This window comes from Trichechus manatus, unplaced genomic scaffold (genome assembly GCF_000243295.1).
Source record: "Trichechus manatus latirostris isolate Lorelei unplaced genomic scaffold, TriManLat1.0 scaffold00015, whole genome shotgun sequence".
In the NCBI taxonomy this organism is placed as follows: Eukaryota; Metazoa; Chordata; class Mammalia; order Sirenia; family Trichechidae; genus Trichechus; species Trichechus manatus.
The window spans coordinates 26,340,879-26,356,421 of NW_004443951.1; the positions used below are offsets into that span (position 1 = coordinate 26,340,879).

The window sequence follows — 15,543 nt, forward strand, 5'->3', positions numbered from 1 at the left end:
TCATGAAATAAGCACTCCATACAAGGTGGTTCTTTTTATTATTAAAAGTGCTTCATAAACTGTGTGAAACAACTCTTCAAAGTTCTAGGAAAGTGCAGACTCACTTGTGAGTGCTTGTGTGCAGAGGTCAGAGAAAGGGTGGTGGGGAGCAAGCAGCTGTCTGAGGGAAAAGAATTTCTGAGGAGGGTCTGGGAGAGGGAACAACTTGAGCACAAGCTCTGCGCTGTGTTTGGAGGTCAGAAGAGCCTGGAACACTAGGAGGGGCAGGTGGAGTGCTGGACTGCGCTGCGGAAAGGCGCCCGCAGGAGACATTCCTCAGGGAGGGGCGAGCACGTGTGGGTCGGGGAGGAGGAGAAGGGTCACGCTTTGGCCCAGAGGAGGTGGAGGGGCAGGGGCTATCACTGGGCAGTGGCAAGCCCTGGAGCCTGCTAGACCAGGCTTGCAATCTGGGCGTCAATTACCCTCCTCCTCTTTTATTCCTTGTGGCCTTGTCGGTTCCCCTCTGCGCCTCGGGCTCCTCACCAGTAAAATGAGGACAATGATGCCTGCGCCGCCAGAATCCACCAAAGCTTTCCCTGGCCGGGGCATCAACCCAAGGGCGAGTTTCCTTTCTCCTCTAGCCTCTCATCTCTGCTCTGGCCCCAAGCCTGGGCAAGGACTGGAGGACAGACGATGTCCATGGCGCGCGCCCTGCCTCCCGGGCACCGTGCCCCCAGCCGCTTCCTTCTCAGATTCGGACGAGTGCCTGGAGGCTAGGGAAGGGAGCAGGTGCTGCTAGGGACCGACGCTCACGCAGGCGAGCGGGGCGTCACGACCCGGCCCCCTTCCCCTCCTCCTGCCCCTCGGCAGACAGGAGGCTGGGCGGCTAGCCCGTGCTGGCGCGCGCCCGCCTCGGGTTTCCTATTTCGGGAGCTGGGGGCTTGGGTCACGTCTCATCACGTGATGTAAAGGCTATTTAAGGCGCCACTTTGGGCTGGGAGCCGCCGGTTGTGGAGTCCTCATACGCCTGCTCTCTCGTCGCTTCTTGGCCTGCCTAGCCCAGTCTAACCATGGTGGAAGCCTTTGTAGGCACCTGGAAGCTAGTGGATAGCAAGAATTTCGATGACTACATGAAGTCGCTCGGTGAGCGGGGATCGGGATGCTGAGCTGGGGATGGGCTGGCGGCTCCTGCCCTAGGTGCTGTCCTGCGCGCCGGCTGCATCCCTCCTAGTAATGGCTGGGGGGTATGGGGACGCGAAGGTGGAAGCCTGGGCTGGGGCATGCGGGGGCCTGTTGGAAGGGAGCTTCCATGGTCTGAACCACCAAGAGGGGCACCCAGGTAGGGAGGCGTGGGAAGGAGGCGGATGTGCCTGTCCATAAGGGAGCAGGGAGGCGCTTTCCAGGAAGAGGGCTATATGCTCTGGAGGTTGGATAAAAAGAGAACATTAACGGCAGAAGGTGGGAGGCTGGCTAGGGGAGAAAAATAACAGGGCCATGGGTTGTTCAGAAATGGTGGCTCAGTGGTTAAGAGCTTGGCTGCTAACCAAAACGTTGGCAGTTCGAATCCACCAGCCACTCTTTGGAAACCCTATGGAGCAGTTCTACTCTCCTACAGGCTCCCTATGAGTCAGAATCGACTTGATGGCAATGGGTTTTGATTTTGGGTCAGCACCAGAAAAGGGTGGGGTGGACAGGGATTATACTATAGCCTGAAAAAGTAGCACTTGCCTAAGAGTGGAGTGGGGTGGGGAACATGAATCAGATATGGGAGGATGTAAGATAGGGGCTGCCCAGATTAGCAACAACCCCTGCCCCTCCATACTGGGTCGGGGGAAGGACTGTCCATGGAGGATGCCTTCTTTCTCACCAGCTCCTCTCTAACCTTGTCCCGCAGTGGTATGTAACCAGGCTTTAACAGGAGGTGGTAGTACATAAAGCAACGATGAACTTTTTCAGCCTCTGGGGTTTATTAGAAAGTTGCTGCACCACTGACTGTGTGCTGCGGCACGGCAGGGGCCTTTATGGCTGCTTACAAGCTAAGAAACAGACGTGTGCCGCAAATTAGTCTTTACAGAGTTTGTATGAGGTGTCTGAATTTTTGGTAGAAAAAATAGAAATTTTGAAAATTTTTATTTGTTACATATATGTACCAAAGACTCCAGTGATGACTCTGGGGCATAATTAATGGTACTTCATGTGTACCACTAAACACTTACAGGAGACTTGTGGGATGCGGCAAGAAAAAAAAATCCATACTACCTACCAAAAATTCAGACACTCAATGATTCAGCATGTTTCCATTAATGAAGACACACGATATCAACAGAAAATTCAAAGCAGAAAATAATTGGGTCAGCAAAGGGTTAATCACTGTCAGTGAGCCTAGTGTTAGGGTGGGGCTGCTCACCAGCTGGGCATATCTTACATCCCAAGGCTCAACACCCCTTAAAAAAGGTGTCTTTCGGTTGATTCCAACTCATGGCGACTCCACGTGTTAGGGTAGGTTCCACAGGGTTTTCAGTGGCTGATTTTTTTGTCAGTAGATCACCAGGCCTTTATTCCAAGGCTCCCCTGGGTGGACTCAAACTTCTAACCTTCTAATTAGCAGTCAAGTGCATTAATCATTTGCACCACCCAGGGACTCCAGGCACCCCTTGCGGATGAGTAAAGTGGAGAAAGCCACTGGACTTCTGGGGTGTAGCAGAAGGTCCCAGAGCAAGGTCATGCCCTATTAAAGGCAGGGAGGGCCTCGGAGGGTGGTGGTAGGGATGGGTAAGAATAAGATTCAGATAATCTTACAAAGGTAAGAACCTTGGAGATCTCCATACCTTGCCTAGTTCAACAGATAGGGAAACTGGAGTCTATAGAGAGGAGAAACTCATAGCAATTCCACAACAGAACTGATATAAAAGAAACCTAGGTTTCTAGAGCTGTAATCCAGAGCTCTTTTCACTACTCTATAGGCCCTGGGAGTGGAAGAGTTGCTTAGCCCTTTGACCTCAATTTTTCCTCTCCAGATTTGAGCTTAGATGGAGAGGGTGATATTCTTTCTCCGAAATCCCCAGCTATGAGATTAGTCTACACCCTCAGGCTTCAACAGGAGAAACCAGAGGTGTATTCAGTCAAGAGTTGGGCTCCATGTCTTCCAGGGTAGAAGGCTGGATTGTGGCAGATAGCCAAAGGAGTTAGGAGGTCCACTACTGGCACCTCTCGCCTTTGTTCCTAACCCTTTTATGAGACAGGGTCCACAAGCGTTGGCTTTTGAGGCCAGAGCTCTAAACTGCCCCTACTCTATGCTGGGCACTATGCCCAGTGACTCCAGGAAGGCAGCCATTCTTGGAGAAGCAGGGGGGCTGGGCAGATTTTGGGGAAGGTGGAATAACCAGGTTCACTTCCTCCTCCCAAAGGTCCCCACAGCAGACATTTGGGCGAAAGAGCCAAGTCCTAAACCAGGCTGCAAGATCCTTATCACTCTTGTTCCCTTATTCTGCCCCAACTTGGGCTAGGGAACTTGTCTCCCTAAAAACCTATAGCCTTTGGGCAGCTCCTTATGTTAGGAGACTGAGATTCAATCCAGCCTGCTTTTTTCACTGGACAGAAAGGGCTGAGGCCCAATGGAGGGGAAAGACCCTCCTCACCTCTCTCAGTAAATAGCTTCAGCTTCATTTCTAAGCAGAACCCAGCTCTTCTCTAGTCTCCTAAATTCTGTCAGTCCAGTTTTTACTTTCTCTCAGCTCAGTCACTCACTCACCCCACAGTAGTTCCTGTCCTCCAACACTCCACATATCTGGGTGAGTCCTAAGCAAGCAGAGCTCCCAGTGCTGCCTGAGGGCCTGTTTTGTGCTGAGTGTGTGACCAGCCTGACTCTGAGACTGGGGGCAAGGCCAAGTGCCTCACGGGCCAGGTGGGGTGTGTGGGCATCAGTCCTTGCCCCTTGTGTGCTAGACCAAGGGATCATGGGGCAAAGAGGCCCAGCCTGACACTAGCAACCACAGGTGCACCTGGTGGCCTTGGTGCCTGGGCTGAGTGTATCCTGGAGGCAGAATGGCCCAGAGGAATAATGAACATTTTGGAGCCAGGTAACCCTAGATTCAAATCTAGCTTTGACTTTGGGTGAGTTATTTCACTCTCTGAGCCTCATTTGTAAAATGGAGATAATAAAACCTACCTTTCAGGGCTGTTGGATAAAATAGATTAGAATGAGATGGTGATAACCCTTCTCTGAAGTTCCCAGCTATGAGATTATCCTCAACCCCCAGGTTGGGATGGGGTAGACCAGAATGGTGTTCGTGATCAGAGCTGGCTGCTAGGTAAAATGTGCCTAGCACATCTGGGGATTGTACACACACTTTACCATACTGGGCTGCCTCCTGCCTCACTTCTGCCTTGGAGGACTGCTCAGCATAGGCTGCTGGGGGCAGAGGGACAGGGCAGTCATGATGGGAGGTTAGTGGCCGAAAGACAGATGTCCACAGAAGCCACAACCTGAAGTGGTGAAGGCTTTGCTTAAAAGCTCTTTCTTCCTCACTTGCTGGCGGGACACTTAGGACTTTGCCCAGCTCCAGGGAAGCCATACATGAGTCAGGATTGGAGTCCCCACAGGGCATCAGACTAGAAGCTGGGAGACTAAGATTTGAGTCCTGACCACGCTCGTTGTCAGTACAACCTTAGGCCTCTTCTAAATCTGTACAGTGGGACAAACACTCCCTTTCTACCTACCTTCCAAATCATGGATAGGACAAGGCTTTGAAAATGCATTGTTGCAGGGGGGAATGATGACAAGAGCACCAGTGCTCCTTAGGTTTCAGACTGAACACCTCCCAAAGTCAAAACTTCTTGATCCTAAGGCTTTGGGAGGCAGAGCCACCCACATTCCTCTTCTTTCCTTAGCCTCTGATTTGAAAGTTGCTCAGGTACCCCAGAAGGAAGCCTGCACTCCAGCCTTGGGAGGCAGTACAGCTGAGCAGCTAAGTGGGCTTTGGAGTCAAACAATTCTGGGTTTGAATCCCAGATGTGTGACCCTGGGCTTCAATGCTATCTCAGTTCTTGCATCTGTAAAATGGAGATAACCCTTCAGGGAGGCTGGAAGGATTGAAGGAGATAACACGTGTACAGTTCTTAGCACACAGAAAGCACTCAATAAATGGTAGCTTATCCTAATCCCAGCTCTGCCACTGACTTGCTGTGGCATGTCTGGAGTTTCCCATCTGTCTAATGGGATAATAGTCTCTGTTCACTGCACACAGCAAAGGGGAAGACTGAACTAAAAAATGGCCAGGCAAAGGCTTTGAAAGCTACAGTCCTCCTCTTCCCCACACCCAAGCCTAAAAGTTGCTCACTGAGCTCCTAGTACCTGCCTCCCTACCCCAGTTCATATACTTGTAACCTTCCCCTTTTCTCAGGTGTGAGTTTTGCTACCAGGCAGGTGGCTTGCATGACCAAGCCTACCACAATCATCGAAGTGCATGGGGACACCATCGTCATAAAGACACACAGCACCTTCAAGAATACGGAGATCAGCTTCAAGCTGGGAGTGGAGTTTGATGAGACAACAGCAGATGACAGGAAGGTCAAGGTGAGTCAGGGTAGCAGGCACTGGGGTGCACGTTGCTAGGACCCTGAGGACAACAGGCTGGTAGCTTTGGCTAGCTGTCATTGCACCCCAAGGGGCAGGCTATTATATAAGGGATTAAAATAAAACAAGGTTCATAAAACCTGTGCAGTGCTGGAATGTCTCAGGAGCTAAATGTATGTCAGTTCTTCTGTTTTCCTCCCTTACTTCTCAGAAAGCATCCACTAGCTGCCTCTGGGAGTGCCAGGATGAAAATCTTAGCCTTGTGGGCAGCACAGAGCCAAGATGTTCTTCTGACCTCAAGTGTCTACTCTAGCTTCAGCTGGGTGACCTTCTGCAAGGCATGCAATAGCTTTGGGTTTCTGTCTCCTTCCACAGATGTGGGACTTACGTGGTCATGGCTATGACTTGGAGTGCTTTGGGAACAATGCCCAGAAATCAGGGCCATCCACTTACTGAAAAGGTCATCCTGGCCTCTAGCAACAAAGGAGGCAGCTCAGCTAGGGACAAAAGGCTGAGACCTACTCAGATGCTTCCTCTTCTCCAACCCCAACCCTTGGGCTTGGCCGGTGACCTTGAACAAGTTCTACTACTGCAAGCTGATGGGCAGGAAGAGCTACAGGTTTCCGGGATGGGGCATTCACATTGTCGTGGGTGTGTTTGCAGTGTCTTCCCACCAAGCCTTAAGCCCTCAGAGGGCTCTTTCAAGCTGCTGTGGCTCTATCTGTCTTGGCAGCTTGCCTCAAGCTTCCTAGCCCTGGGCCAGGCACAGAAGAGAGAGAACTAAGGGCGATCTGACCTCTACAGGGTATCCCCTACAGGAGGATCCTCCCCATCTTCACCCTGTCACCCTCTTAGCTGTTTCCTCTTCCTCACAGCTGTCCCCAGCAAGGACAAGAGAAGGTCTGGTCTTCTTGCAGAGAAAGAGGAGCTGGAGCTTAGCCCAGGATCATATAGGAGGCTGGCAGCCAGCTTTGGATAAGGTTGTTGCCTCAATACATTTTCCTACCTCCTTGGACGTGCCCACCTTCTCAAGAGGCAAGAACTCCAATTAAATCCAACAATAGTCCTCTGGAGGCACCCAGGCCAAAAACAGTCTGCTCTGAGTGGGAATGAGAATGAGGAGGAAGGTTGTGGTGGTGAGGACAACACTCCAGGAGATAAAAGTGAACCCCTCCCTATTTCTCCAGCATACACACACCTTCTCAGATTCCCCTACTGAACCCTGCCCAGCCAGGGTCCTATAGCCTGGTGTAGAGCCCCCAAATTCCTAGAGAAGAAATGCCTGGGAGAGCTGCCAATTGAGAACCAGCTGATGCAGGCTGGAAGAGCCCAGGGACTAAGTGTGCATTTGACCTTGGGAAGCGGAACACTTCAAGAGCACTCAGTCCTAGGACCCTGCAGTTGCTTCCCATTCATCAGCTGATGGGTCAAATGATGTGGCTCAAGAAGAGGGATAGGAAGTCAAATTTTCCAATACTTCTCATCACCAGGTGTGTGACTGTTGGACATTATGTTTGGTAACCACAAGGCCACAGAGAGATTCTCAGGGCTACTACTCCTCAGCCAGTCTTTCCCAGGGATATAGACTGGTACATGCCCCCTGTATCTTAGAGAAGCTGGGGCATCTTTTAGACTACAAGGTAACTGCCCATCTCAAAGGCTGGTAGTGCTTTTCAGAGCCAGGCTGTCTGGCTCCACCATACTGCCTGCCTCTCCCTCACTCTGCCAACACCTGTAGGCCCTTACCCTAGTCTAGGCAGTAGTGGAGCAGAGGCTGGAGGTGAACTAGACATCCTGTGGGCTAGGATGGAGGTGGGTTGCCTGAGTTCGGATCCCAGCACCATCACTAGTTTGGGTCAGAGGCTGGGTCCTCTGAGGCCCCAGTGACCAGACCCCATCCTTCCCCTTAATCTGGGCTAAAGTCATAGATCAGGCCTCTACTTTCTTTCTACAGTCTACTGTGACGCTGGATGGCGGCAAACTTGTCCACCTACAGAAGTGGGATGGGCAGGAGACGACACTTGTGCGGGAACTAAGTGATGGGAAACTCATCCTGGTAAGATGGGCCAACTCTGGAGCCTCACCTGACCGGTTACTACTACACCACCCCTTCAGCCAAGCCTGTTTTAAAAAGCTAAGATCCTCCTCTGGGAAATTGGAACTGGGACAATAAAGGATGCAGGCAGGGTCAAGGTGGCATTAGGTGGGAATTTTCTCTATAGTGGCTTTGGACTCAGACAGGCATAGGCTCAAATCTCAGCTTACAGGCTGCATGACCTTGGATAAATCAACGTCTCGGGGTCCAACTATAAAGTATTAATATTACTAACCTGGTAGGGCTGCTGGGAGGTCTGAAGGAGATAGCATAGGTATAGCACGAAGCACCAGCGTGCTTACAGTAGGTGCTCCATAACCTTACTTTCCTCTATGTGGCCACTTTGCCTCAGTCCCAGTGAGAGAGAGAGAAAGCAGGGCCAAATCCGACCCCAGGCGTCTATGAGAGGCTCCTCTCTCCTATCAGAGCACACACTCCCTTTCTCCCCACTAGGACTGCACTGTCACATGCAAAGCCTTTGAGCAGGGACAGGGCTGGTGACAGATCCTCTTGATGACAGTGCAGTCCTTTCTACTTCATCTCAGCCCCACCTCCTCAGTGCTTTCCATATACCAGCTTGCTGCAACTACCTCACTACTGGGTAGGAAATGACCCAACCAGGCCAGCAGATCTGTCTTCTTAGAGACCATCCTGAGGACTTCACCCAGAGAAATGTAGCCTTGACTGCATTCAGGGACAGGAATAACAGCCACCCATGGTCTCTGCCTCCTAACTCTGTGAGGCCTCAGGTTTCTGCTTTGGCATCTTAACTTCAGACCTTCTTAGGTCAGTGTATCAAGCTACCTGCATGCTTGAACTCATAAGGGGCAGGGGTCTCTCCAGAGTTAAGAATGAGATACAAATACAGGAATGCAGGACCAAATACTAGCAATTGGACTATATTTTCCCAAGAAGTGGTAAGGCCATGCGTCTAGCTCTAAGAAGCCAGACTGAATGGTGGGTGCTAGGGCTCTGGCCATGGCACTACTCTAAGTTAGGGGAAGAAGGAATGGAGAGTTAGTGGCCTAGCATAGTCCTTTCCCAAGAGTCTCCAGACATTTTTATTCACTTGTTTGTCTACTATGTGCCAGGCACTGTCTTAAGCACCAAGGATGAAGGAAGCTGAATGGTGCAAGGCAAAGGGAGACACTCTGGGACCTGGACCAAGTTAACTTCCTCTTTCAAGGCTCATTTTTCCAATCTCTAAAATGAGAATTACAATGCCTATCCTAAAGACTTGGTATAAGGATAAGAAAAAATATGTGTGAAGTGCCTGGCACATAATAAGTACTCAATAAATGAGGATTTTTATGATGAAGGCAGAGGGCTCTTTCCGTCAGAATGGAGAGTGCCCCTGCCTCTGCCCTAACCTAACTCTCTCTCTCCTTCCAGACACTCACCCACTGCAGTGCAGTCAGCACTCGCACCTATGAGAAACAGGCATGAGCCTGCCCACTCCTCCACTGACTCCTCTGCCAATCGGCTACCACTGGACTCAGCACCAGATTGCCTCATCTTTTTCCCTCTGGCATTTTGTATAAATCCACTTTGGGGAATTCTTCTGGGATCAGCCTGGTTCCGGTTCCCATTGTGTATGCTTGTTTTTTTAACTGTATCCAAAGGGTGCTCTGAGGTCAATAAAGCAAAGCCCACGGCTACCCAATTGTCTTTTGCCTTTGGTGATATGACTCTGGACGTCTGTCTCCCCTGTGCGCCAGCCCATGGACAGAAATGACTGCCTGAAGGTCACACAGAGCAAGAAGCACTGGATGAGAGACTGGAATAGACAGTCTCAGGGACAGTGGTAGTCAGTGATCACCTTACCCTTTCAGTAATAAAACATCTGTACCTACACTTTGCCTTTACACTGCCCCTTATGGTCAAATGAGCTAGCTCAACCTGGAAAACTCAGTGGAGGGCTTCCCCAGTGCATCTGTTCCACACCAAATGCTCTTGGATCTGGGCAGTTCTTTTTCTTTTTCTGCGGAATGCTTCGGTCTCTCCCTTTCTAGAGTTCAGACTCAGGATGTCGTATCCAGGCTTGTGCCATGGTGCTGGAAGAAAATGACCACTGGCCAAGATGACTGCTGAGCTCTGGCCTATGCCTCAGGCCACTACTCACAGTTATAAATTCTCACTGGTTCTCTAATTAACTCTGGGGGGATAAGGTCATCTGATCATTAGGGAGGAGGGCTTATAAGTGATCTCCCAAGGCGGCTATCACCTACTAGTGCCCCTGACTCCGTACTTGAGCTGGGCCTCTCCCAACATATAAGGTATCATATTAAATGTCTGTCGAATAATGCAGGCTCAGTGACTTTAAGTCTGTCAAGTTACCCAGGAAGAGGGACTAAAGGAATAAGAACTTTTAGTAAGTTTAAAACCAAATACATTCCATCAAATGCCAGGAATTTAAGCAGAGACCTGAAGTGGAACTGACTGACTCGCACAGTAGTAAATACAAAGCAGAGCAATGATCTTGCCTTTGGCTGTCTGGTTCAGTGGTCTGGCAGAACGTCACACACAGGCTCAGTCACTGCAAATGATCATTTTCTGGCTGTGGCCACTGGCTGTCACTTGTATAGAGCAGAGCCGTGTTAGGGAGAATGGAAAAAGTGCGCACTACTTCTTACCATGCTCTCCCTCCTCATGCTTCCAGGTTCTCTCTGCCCCCATGCTGGATGCAACAAGGATCACCCACCAATCAGCCCAGGGCAGACCAGCAAGGAGGGGCCGATCGCTCTGTTTTTCTCTGACTACAGCCAGACTCACTTCCACAGCAGTAACTGTGGCTCTAGCCTAGGCTCCTGTACAGGAATCCAGCTCTGGCAGTGGCAGCTGGAGAGGGCAATGGGATCTCCTGCTGAATGATGATGGGTGAATGCATGGGTGAGCTGCAGAGGTCACTTGCGAAGGGACCAGGAGTGGTAAGGAAACAACAACTCATTCAAGCAGCTGCTCTTGACATCTAACTCCCAACAATGCCTGCTGCATGAGGGAAAGCCATCTCCCATGGAGAGAAGTAAATGGGGTGGGAGGCCTTATTCTCACTACTGAGTCTTTTCAAGGACTTCAAGGAACAAGGCTCTTGGTTCCTTATTCTCTCAGCCACCCCCTACACTCTTTCCACTCTCACTCCTTGTGCTTCTTCTTGTGTTTCTTCTTCTTTTTCTTCTTCTTTGCTGCCTTACTATCTTTTGATGTACGTCTTGCCCTCTTGCCTGTTTCACTCTCAGAGTCTGAGCTGTCAGAGTCAGATGACTTCCTGTCTCTATGTTTCTTTTTCTTCTTTTCCTGCAAAGAAAAGTTAAAAACTAAACACTGGCATGTATATTTTCTTTAAAAAATCATGACATGTAACCAACACAAGACCACTTAAATTATAAGACATTTTTATAATGGCATAAAACACAGTTATGAAAAAGAATAAGTACTGACAAGAAAAAATGGCCAAAAGAAGTGAAAGAATCAAGCCACAGTACAGTATGTATTGTAGATTTTGGTATGCTTAGTGTATAAATATATATATACAGAAGAGAGACACAGGAACGAAAATGAGGGAAACCCTCAATGAGACAGAAGGAACACAACAGCTGCAACAATGGACTCAAACGTACCAGCGATCACGAAGATGGTTTAACCAGGCAGTGTTTCATTCTGTTACACATAAGGTGGCCATGAGTTGGAGCTCGCTCCATGACAAATAACAATAATATTTATAAAGATAAATGTACACATATATAATGTGGTGTATATAAATATTTATACACACCTGTATATAATATACACAGAAAACACAGGAAAGGACAGAGCAAGTTGGTAACAAGTGTTAACTTTAGGGAATGAACAGAATGGGCGAGGATAGGGGTTTTCACTTGTCTTTATATAATTCCGTCCAGTTTGATTTTTTTAAGAAAAACAAGCACCTATTACTTTCATTTAAAAAAAAAAAAACAGGATAGTAAAGCTCAAAGTAGCCCTTAGAGATCACCTAGTCTATCTAGAGACAGGTGGCACCTAGCCTGCCCAAAGTCACAAAATAAGAGAATGACAGATAGGGGACTCCTACTCCCAGTCTGATTTCTGTGAAGACTCTGCTGCCAGGGAAAACAACTGCTGCCACAATTAATGAGCTTCTACCACTAGTCTTGAATATCACCTCTAACCTTTACAACAACTTCACAAGGTTATACACACGAAGAAGAAATCTCAGTAAGAACTTTCGCAAAACTATCAATAGGCAGCTGGAGTTTGAACTCCAGCACCCAGACTCCAAGCAGGGGTCTCTCCATGACACCATGCTGCCAAAGTGACATTATAAACCCATACAAAGTACGGGAGACAGGTTCTCAGGCTTCTATGGAGTGTCAGGACAATTTTCAGTCATTGCGTAAGACTTTTCCTTGAATTCCGAATATCTATATTGGTTCAGTAAGGTTTCTAGGACAAGGGAAAGACTATAGGAGGAAAAAGAGAGCTAAAGAGGGTGAGGCTGTTCCTCTTAAGGGCTTCCTATCAGCATCCTAAAAGCTGTCAGTGTGCCTGAGTGATACACCAGGTCTTAGGAGCTGGCTGTGAGAAATGGGGGAAAGAGCAGAATGAGGTGTCAGACAGACCTAGATTTGAATTCTGGCTCTACTACTTACTATTTTGTAACCTTGGGTAAGTCGTTTCACTTCACTGAAGCCTAGTCTCCTCAAATATAAAATGGGAATAATATGGCTGTGGTGAAGATTTAATGGGACAGTACGTTATATACAGCGAAATGCACATATCTGGTACCTATTGTTATTTTTTTCTAAATCACTGCTCTGCCTTCAGGGATCACATTAAGGGATCCAGAATGTGAGAAGGCCTGTAGAGTGTGCTGTCTGAACACTGCCAGTGAACCAGAGGCCCTAGCTTTGTGAATTCACATGCTCTCAGTGTTCTGCCAGTGAACTGCCTTTACCTCAGTGAAGGAGAAAATACTGTTTCCCTCTTACAGATGAACAAACTGTGGCTTGGAGAAGTTGAGAGCCACTTGTCCCAGATCACACAGGCAGGGTTGGGACTTGAATGTTGATTGGTATGACTGGAAATCTCCTGAGTGTTTCTCTGTGGCACACAGGAGGCTTCATGGTATGGTGGTCAGAACAACTTTGCAATAAGATAGAATTAAGTTCACATTCCAGATTGCCACTTACTAGCTGTGTAATTTGAAACAAGTCATTCAACTTTTTTGAACCTCAGTTTTCTTTTGAATAAAACGAGAATGATAAATACCTACTTCAAAGGACACGATGAAAATTAACCGAGATAAGCACTAACTATAGTACCTGATATATGGTATAGGTACTCAGTGGTAGCTAGAAGTATGATTCGCTCATTTCAGAGAAATATGAATTTCTGGATGTCTGAGAGACTAGTCAACTATCTACAGCAGATGAGTCAAAGTTCTGAGAGGACATTAAACCAAATTATTTCCTGGGGTCTCCAAGAAGAATAGAGAGAAAGGAAAAAAGCTTTCCAGGCCCACATTACCATGATGTAGAAATCATGGCCAGGAGGAGTTGAGAGTTGGCAGATCAATAGTTTGGTCTATGTTGCTGCACCTTCCTGAATGGTAAGACTGTGGAAGCCCATCACAGAAAACAGGGGCTCTGGAAGCCTCACTAAGTCCTGCCGTTTAGGTAGTATAGAGTCCTGGAAAAGTTAAATAAGCAAATGTAGAGTCTGGCGCTGATTTCCTCCAAGCCTGACCTAGCCTGGATGAATAAATGAGGAAGGACAGTTATAATACTTCTATATATCCAGATAGAGCCTTACATTTTATAAAGCTTTCTGCATCCCTTATCTTCTTATTATAATAATAATCACTTGAGAACTCTGGCATGCTGGAAGGTGGTCTCTACTATCAAGGAGGACTTGGGGAGATGGCTTTCTAGACATCAATTTCGATGCAAAAGCTCTTTTATAGCCTGAACCCAAGAAAATCCAATCCTCCAGCAGGTGGCGTAATTTTCAATTTATGTCTAGCCTTGAGCTAGAGAACAAGGAACAAATTGCTTCAGAAGTTGTAGTTTGAGAAACCTGGTGTGAGAGGTGAGGGGAGAAGAGGGAAGATGAAGAGCCAGGAGAAACTGGTTGCATGGTCCCTCGACTGCATTCATGAGGGAAGTGGGACAGAAGATAAAGGGCAAAAACATGACCCAGGGGTTGAGTCAGTGGTGAACAGACCAGGAGGGGCATGAGAGAGAAGCCACTGTTCAAATGCCTCCAAGACTGCTCTCAGAGGAAATCACATAGTCCTTGCTACAGCAGCCAGCCCACCCATTTTCTCCCTAGTTCCGAAACAGGACAGAGCAGCCCAACGTGGGAGAAAAACAAAAATGAGAAAGGGGAATAATAGTAGCTAATGTTTATTGAGTACTTAATTTGTCAGATGCTAGGCTGGGCACCTGGTATAATTACTCACCTAACCTTTACAACAAATCTATAATGTGGGAATAATTATCCCTCTATTTTCCGGGAAGAAAACTGTAACCTCAGAGAGATGAAGTGACTAGCCCAAAATCACACATTAAGTAAGTAGTACAACTTAGGTTTGACTCAGACTGAGTCACAAAGTAAATGCTTTTTTAAACCCTGTCTTATACATTAATGACAGCACCTAACTTAGTACCTTACAACAAAGGGCACAGATTTGGCTAGATAGAAATCAATCAAGCAAGCAAGCATATATTCATTCATTCAGCCTCGAAAAGTTCTTGACTCTCTAGAGTGAACTTTTGGGAAGTGGGATAGAGGTGATTCCTGGCTAGAACTTGCCTTAAGGCACTAGCTTACTGTAACTTGGAAAGGAGAGGGTAGGACCAGAGGACTAAAGGTTTATCAATCAACTTTCAAATATTTACTGAACTTTATTAACTACAAAGCACTTTGGAGCACTGTAGTTACATACAATGTTGCTTAGGAGGTAAGGAGAACACACAGACTCTTAATATAATTCAGACAAACAGAGAGCTCCTACTAGTGCAAAGCACCATGCAGGTGCTTGGGGGATGCAGAGTAAACACACTCAGTAGTGGAGCCTGGCACCATCCCCTCCAAACTTGAGTCAACCTCATTAAACAAGGTAAAGAATAACTCCTTATAATCACACAGTACATTCATTCAACAAATATTTACTGAGTACATTCTATGAGCCAGGAATATCATTAATTAATTTGTCTCATAGTAGTTCAGTGAGGTCAGAAATCAGGGACCACGAGCCTTCAAGGAACAAATTAACATTCTTGTCACTGCTATTCTTGTTCTTATGTATATAGTACCAAAAAACTAAACCAAACCCGCTGCCATTGAGTTGATTACAAGTCGTAGTGGCCCTGTAGGACAGAGTAGATCTGCCCCACAGGGTTTCCAAGGAGCACCTGGTGGATTCGAACTGCCGACCTTCTGGTTAGCAGCCATAGCTCTTAACCACTACGCCACCAGGGTTTATGTATATAGTACAGCACACAGCAATTGTAGTAGTCACATTAAAAGGAGAAAATTATACACTGGATCAAATATAGCTAAACTTCACTATAATCGGTGGTCAGCCTGATCCTTAAGGCACATGCTTCTTCCTCATAATATAGCAATGATTCAGGAAGACCTACGAGGACCATGGTTTCAGGGTACATCTAGGTCAATTGGTATAACAAAGTTGATTAAGAAAACGTTCTGCATCCCACTTTGGTGACTGATGTCTGTGGTCTGAAAAGCTAGCGAGCAGCCATCTAAGATGCATCAATTGGTCCCAACCCACCTGAAGTAAAGGAGAATGAAGAACACCAAAGACACAAGGCAAGTATTAGCCCAAGAGACAGAAAGGGCCACATAAACCAGAGACTTCATCAGCCTGAGACCA

The 15,543-nt window shown here is 47.7% G+C and overlaps 2 protein-coding genes across 10 annotated transcripts in view; one reads left to right on the top strand and one right to left on the bottom strand.

The window, feature by feature from the left end:
• Positions 1-991: 991 nt before the first annotated feature.
• On the top strand, positions 992-7,749 carry FABP3 (fatty acid binding protein 3). The gene is made up of 3 exons (XM_023727301.1): positions 992-1,122; positions 5,382-5,554; positions 7,509-7,749. The coding sequence occupies exons 1-3, from the start codon at positions 1,050-1,052 to the stop codon at positions 7,725-7,727; spliced, it is 465 nt and encodes a 154-aa protein (XP_023583069.1). The 5' UTR covers positions 992-1,049; the 3' UTR covers positions 7,728-7,749.
• Positions 7,750-8,472: 723 nt separating this feature from the next.
• The window catches only part of ZCCHC17 (zinc finger CCHC-type containing 17), an 88,600-nt gene continuing 81,529 nt past the window's right edge, over positions 8,473-15,543 (bottom strand). For 4 of the 9 annotated variants that reach the window (XM_023727296.1, XM_023727295.1, XM_023727297.1 and 1 more), the window contains one exon: positions 8,839-10,943. In XM_023727296.1, coding sequence (XP_023583064.1) covers positions 10,782-10,943 — 162 coding nt within the window. In that variant the 3' untranslated portion in view covers positions 8,839-10,781. Of the gene's footprint in view, positions 10,964-15,543 lie in introns of all 9 variants that reach the window. The other 5 variants (XM_023727299.1, XM_023727298.1, XM_004372025.3 and 2 more) reach the window with 3 other exon arrangements.